This window comes from Pseudorasbora parva, chromosome 2 (assembly GCF_024679245.1).
Source record: "Pseudorasbora parva isolate DD20220531a chromosome 2, ASM2467924v1, whole genome shotgun sequence".
NCBI classification, from domain to species: domain Eukaryota; kingdom Metazoa; phylum Chordata; class Actinopteri; order Cypriniformes; family Gobionidae; genus Pseudorasbora; species Pseudorasbora parva.
The window spans coordinates 9,259,799-9,266,455 of record NC_090173.1 but is presented as its reverse complement, the minus strand read 5'-3'; the positions used below and the strand labels follow the sequence as shown (position 1 = coordinate 9,266,455).

At 42.8% G+C, this 6,657-nt stretch overlaps 1 protein-coding gene across 1 annotated transcript; it reads left to right on the top strand.

Moving 5' to 3' along the window:
* The first annotated feature begins 1,794 nt into the window (after positions 1 to 1,794).
* Positions 1,795 to 6,657, top strand: LOC137048521 (interferon-induced very large GTPase 1-like). Its single transcript, XM_067426756.1, has one exon. The coding sequence runs from the start codon at positions 1,795 to 1,797 to the stop codon at positions 6,655 to 6,657; it is 4,863 nt and encodes a 1,620-aa protein (XP_067282857.1).

Sequence of the window (6,657 nt, the reverse complement as noted above, 5' to 3'; positions counted from 1 at the left end):
TAGATCTGTTTGCTTCGACAGAGAATTCCCACTGTCCTCAGTGGTTTTCTCTGTCACAGCCCGCTGGGGCTGGACGCCATGGTACAGGAGTGGCCGAGGCTGCCCCTGTACGCATTTCCCCCGATTGCTCTGCTTCCGGGAGTTCTGGAGAGGGTGCGCCCGGACGGAGTCCGTGTGCTATTAGTGGTTCCGTGCTGGCCGACCAGAATCTGGTTCTCGGACCTAATATCTCTCCTGGAAGGCTCTCCCATGGAGATTCCGACCAGGAGGGATCTCCTCTCTCAAGCGGGCGGGAGATTCCTTCATCCCCGCCCAGAGTTATGGAAACTGTGGGCCTGGCCTCTGAGGGGGCTAGGCTCCTAGAAGAGGGTCTCTCGACTGAGGTCGTGGAGACCATCCTTCACTCCAGAGCTCCATCCACGAGGAAACTGTACGCTCTGAAATGGAGATTGTTCTCAGTATGGTGCAGAGAACGCCAGTTGGACCCAGTTAACTGTCCGGTTGGTACAGTGCTGGAGTTCCTGCAGGCGAGATTCTCGGCAGGGTTGACCCCCCTCCACAATAAAGGTGTACGTGGCGGCCTTAGCTGTTTTCCACACTCCTTTGGGTGGAGTGTCTTTGGGAAGACACCCATTAGTTACACGTTTCCTCCGTGGCACTTTAAGGTTGAGGCTGGTGGTACATTTGAGGGTCCCGACCTGGGATTTGGCCATTGTTTTGCGGGGCCTGTCCGAGGCTCCGTTTGAACCAATTGAGGGGGTATCAGAGAAATTCCTGACTCTTAAGACCATCTTTTTACTGGCCATTTCGTCCCTTAAAATAATTGGGGACATTCAGTCCCTGTCGGTAGGGCCCTCATGTTTAGAGTTTGTGCCTGGCATGGTAAAGGCTTTCCTTCACTCCAGACCAGGTTATATCCCCAAGGTTCCTACGAGCCCAAGGAATCCCATCACTCTGCAAGCCTTCTGTCCTCCTCCTTTCGTGACGTCAGACCAAGAAAAGTTAAATCTGCTTTGCCCGGTTAGGGCGCTTGACGCTTATGTCCACAGAGCTGCCCTGTAGAGAAAGACTGACCAATTATTTGTCTGTTTCGGAGCTCCGAAGAAAGGAGCACCAGTGTCTATGAAGAGAATGAGCAAGTGGCTGGTCGAGGCCATCTCACTTGCTTATGAAGCGTGATGAATGTGAATGAATGATGAATTGCATGATGAACATGCGACTGTCGTGTTCTCTGCGCCATCTAGATGATGATACAGAGCAGAGACTGTGCATCAAGTTGCGTTGACAGAGTTTTAGAGATTTGGAGAAGAGAAAACTTCAGAGTAATGTCCCAAAGTTCATTCATGAAGTTGTGTGAAGTTGTCCCAGCTCACATTGTGGCCATAGTATGAGCACACAGTGAAGCTGTGAAGTTACACTTTTAGATCAATGTGAGTTCAAAATGTTGACTGGGAACGTTGACACATTAACATTGTTTCGATGGTTTCTTGCTATCTGGGGTACATAATAAGCATTAAGATTAAGATAAGATAGTAGTTCGTAAACCTATCCTGGAGTACCACCAGCCCTGCACATTTTGTATTTCTCCATATATCTCTGACACCCGTTTTAGGTCTTGCAGTCTCTACTAATGAGCTCATGAGTTGAATCAGGTGTGATAGATGAGGGAGACATACAAAATGTGCAGGGCTGGGAGTCCTCCAGGACAGGTTTGAAAACTACTGAGATAAGATATAAAGATTGCAGCTGTTCAAAGTGACCAATAATCATAATTGGCTTGCACATAAATGAACAATGTATTTTCTTTCACAGAGACATGCAGAAGATCTGAGAAAGAGACAAGATCAACATGAAGACAAAGAAAAGCTTTCAAGCTCAAAAACTAAGACATTTTTAGACAGGATTCATCTTAAAGACAAAGATAATGTTGGTCTGAGAGCTGCAGATGTTCCTCAGATTACGGCACAGCCATTACAGTCCTATGAAGAAAGAGGAAAAGACATGAATGAAAACACAAAACACCTCTTTGACAAACTTCATCTTAAAGGGAGGGATCATAAACTGAGAGCTGCAGATGTTCTTCAGATAACTGCACATTCATTACAGTCCCATGAGTCTTGTGCTGAGGAGGAGCTGATTCAGACTTTCATACAAAAACTACTGATGATGGACTACAGAGCAAGACACATTAAAACTAAAGAGAGCAATGATGAAGATAACACACAACAAGTTAACTGTGATTCTGTTAATAATGAAACTGATCCTGAGGATTTTTTTTTCAAACCAGTGCCTCAAACTAACAAAGGAACAAGTCAATCTGAGCGAATCCACCCGATGGATGTTCAGATGGCCGTGTTTCATAGTGCTGATGGTTTCCTGAAGCAGCTGATGGTCACTAAACTGTCCCAGTGTCAGTACGCTCTGCCTCTGCTTCTTCCTGATCCATTCACACAACAGATTGAGTTTCCTCTCTGGACATTCAGACAAATCAACAAGAGCTGGAAGAAAAACAGCAATGATAAAATCCTCAGTCAAACCCAGCCGATCTACAAAGCAGAAACTCCAATGGTGTCTTTCTTCAGGTTTGGCTCTGTGTCTTCATCCAAGTCTCAGCTGATGAACAGTCTGATCAATGAGAAACACAACACGTTCTTCCACAGGAACTGCCCAGGCAGCAGCAAAACCAGAGTCCTGATGGATGGGGTGGTGGAGATCGCCTGGTTCTGCCCTTCTGGATCATATGATGATAAATTCACTGACTGTGTTGCGTTCTGTAATCTACACGGTGATGCTGGAGAGCATGAGAAACAGCTGGAGATCCTCACTGAAATGGCCTCAGTCAATGTTGTTCTTTTACCAGGACTGGACAGGAATGACAGAAGCATGATAAAACTTAAACCACTCTACAAGGACTCAAAGCCACTCATTTGCCTTTTTAATGAGGATGAATTTGCAGTAAATAAGATGAAGAATGGAAAATTAAAAATCGGTCTGAAGGCCAGAAATCTGTCAGAAGTATCTGAAGAACTCAGGAGAGCTATACATGATTGTCTCTCAGATTCATCTTCCTCTTTCAGACTTGAAGATGTGTCCAAACACTTGTCCAAAAACATCAGAGTAGATGAGGAAGATGATGATGACTGCAGGAGAGGAAGAGAAGAAGCACAGCAGATGATGAGTTTACTGGAGAAGAAACATCTGACAGAAATCAAAAAATCCTTTCTGCCCTGTCAGGGTAAACTGTGGCATCAGTGGAGTCAGAAGAACAAAGAACTACATCGACCTCAAGGAGATGAGACAGAAATGGACATCAGTAGAAAACAAACAGAGATGAAGAGAATCCGAGAACAGCAGCATGAATCTGACATCAGTGAGTTCATGAAGCTCTTTATTAAACAACTTAACTCAGCTGTGGCAAATAAAATGTTTTTCATTAAATGGCTCATTATATTCCTGGATGAACATACATCCGCTGATCTTTCTGATCTACATCACAAGTATGATAAACAGTGGTCAACAGTCTTAAAACTGAAAGAGATCAAGGATAAATCTGAGCAACTCAAGACTGAACAAACTGGCCTTGAGAGAATATCTGAGGATCTTCAAGCTGCATCCGTTGGCCTGGAGCACATCATGAGGGAGATCGGTCAGATCTATGAATCATGTTTATCTGTGAAGAAAAACAAGAAAGACCTGCAGTTTGACTTCTCATCTCTCCCGAGTCTTGCAGCAGAGATGATGATCTCAGGATTTCCACTGGAGCTGATGGATGGAGATGCTGCTCATGTTCCTCTGGTCTGGATCTCTGCTGTTTTAGATCAACTCATCCAGAAACTGGGAGACCAGAGGGTCTTTGTGCTGTCAGTTTTAGGGATTCAGAGCTCTGGGAAATCCACCATGCTCAATGCCATGTTTGGACTCCAGTTTCCCGTCAGTGCTGGCAGGTGCACCAGAGGAGCTTTCATGCAGCTGGTCAAAGTGTCAGATGAGATGAAAACACGGATGAACTTTGACTATATTCTGGTTGTTGATACTGAGGGGCTTCGTGCTCCAGAACTGGCTGGAAGATCAACCAGACATCATGACAATGAATTGGCCACATTTGTTGTTGGTTTTGCAAATCTGACCTTGATCAACATCTTTGGAGAAAACCCAGCTGAGATGCAGGACATTATTCGGATTGTTGTTCAAGCCTTCCTGAGGATGAAGAAGGTCAGACTCAATCCCAGCTGTGTGTTTGTGCATCAGAACATCTCAGACGTCACAGCTGGAGAGAAAAACATGGAGGGAAAGAGAAGACTGCAGAAGACTCTGGATGAGATGACAAAACTCGCTGCTAAAGAGGAAGACAGTGATGCTGAATGTTTCAGAGATGTCATTAGATTTGACGTTCATGATGATGTGAAGTATTTTGCTCAGCTCTGGGAGGGAAACCCACCGATGGCACCACCAAACCCAAAGTATTGTGAGAATATTCAAGAACTAAAGAAAACTATTATGGCTCATGTCTCAAAATCAGATGGAATGATGCTGAAAGACTTAAAAGACCGTATTAATGATCTCTGGGAGGCTTTACTGAAGGAACGATTTGTCTTTAGCTTCAGAAATTCTCTGGAGATTTCAGCATACAGGAAACTGGAGACTGAATACAACAAGTGGACCTGGAGTCTTCGCAGTGTCATGATGGAAACTGAGATTAAATTACAGAACAAAATGGAAAATGAAGCAATTCATGAGGTTGAGGAAACTGATCTTCAAAGAGAACTGAAGAAAACAAGTGAAGAAGTGGAGAAATCAATGTCTGAATTATTTGAGAAAGACAAAGATAAAGATATACTGATTCAATGGAAAACATCATTTGAAATCAAAATCAATGAGCTTCAGGAAAACATTGTGAGAGAAACAAAGAGGAAATTAAATGAGTTTCTTCAGCAGCGAAACCTCCAGAAAGAGATCAATGTTCTCTGGACACATTATGAAACTCTCTATGAAAAGAGCAAAGAACTTTCCTTAAAACTCAATGACAAAGCAAATAATGAAGCACTGAAGAAAGAGTTTGATTTGCTTTGGAAAAAGAGTGTAAGGGAGATGATTGGAAACCCAATTGACAAAATGAGAGATGTGAGAAAGATCCTCAGGGACTTGTATGAGGGAACTCTTCCTGTAGACCACTGCAAAGAGGGCAGTGACAACAATGATATTTTTACTGTGCAGAGTTATTCTGAATGTATTACTTTCAGAAAGTCCTCAAAAAGTGTGATTACAGAGGCAGCAAAGGGTGCTTACAAAGATGAAATTAAATCATTAGTCAAAGATTTTGCTCAGAAGACAGACAAAATAATTCAGTCATTTAACATTTTAGAGATGGGCTACAACATCAGCTACATTCAACAACTCACGGGTTATATCAAGGAAAGACTAATGCAACATGAGAAGGGACAAGATAAATATAAGTTCAAGAAGGAATTCTTCAAGCATTTGGTTTATTCCATCTGTAAGAGAGTATACAAGATTATCACTGAACAACACAGACTATTATCTGATCATCTTCACTATACTATAAGCAACAGAGAAGTGTGCTATAGTATTTTCAAGAAATCTTGCCATAGATCAACATTAGCTGCCATCTTTGGAGAGATCATCTGTCAGAAACTGAAAGAGCCCATTGAGCAGAGCGTCTACAAGAAGACTGCCAGAGATTTAGCAGAAGAAATGAGATCAAACTGTGAATCACTGAATGGAAACAGATCAAAACTGGAGAAACACATCCTGAAGACACTGGCAGAACAGGAGGACTTCGACAAATACATTGACTACATTCATAATCCCAGTGAATTCTTCAAGAGTTTCATCAGAGATGAAGTCAGTCTGTACATCACTGATAAGTTCAGTCTCAGTGTTTTACTCAAGATGAAGGAGAACATTAAACTCCTGCAGAAGAAGATCATGGACGCAGCTCATGAATCTACTGAACATGTTCAAGAGAACAGAGGAGATGTTGGTTTGTGGTTGAAGAGTTTCACACAGCGGCTCTCAGATGAGCTGATCTTCTCTGAAAAAGACCTCAGTAGAGTGAAATATGATGATGTGGATGATTTCAGCATGCTAGAAGATGTGATAAGACAAGAACTTCCTGCTATAACATCTGATATCAGCAGTAGATTCAACACAGAGTCATTTACAGTAAAGCTGGAGTCTAAGTTCAGACCAGATGAGCTTCTAATCGATCACTTCTGCCAGTGCTGTTGGGTTCAGTGTCCGTTCTGTGGAGCCGTCTGCACCAACACCATAGACAACCATGAAGGAGATCACAGTGTTCCCTTCCACCGTAGTATTGGACTAAATTTGAAAGAATTTAAGTTATCTGCTCATATCTGTACATCAGCAGTAGCAAGCAACACTCTTACTTTTGTTCCCATTGACTCAGATGATAACATCCTCTGGAAAGAATACAGAAAGGCAGGAGGAGTTTATGCCGACTGGAGCATCACCCCTGACCTCTCATCGCTTCCCTACTGGAAGTGGTTTATGTGCAGATTCCAGAAAGATCTGGAGAAAAACTATGAGAAATCATTTGAAGAGAATGGTGATATACCAAATGAATGGAGAAAATACACAAAACTAGATGCGATTAAGAGTTTGGATCAATACATTTAA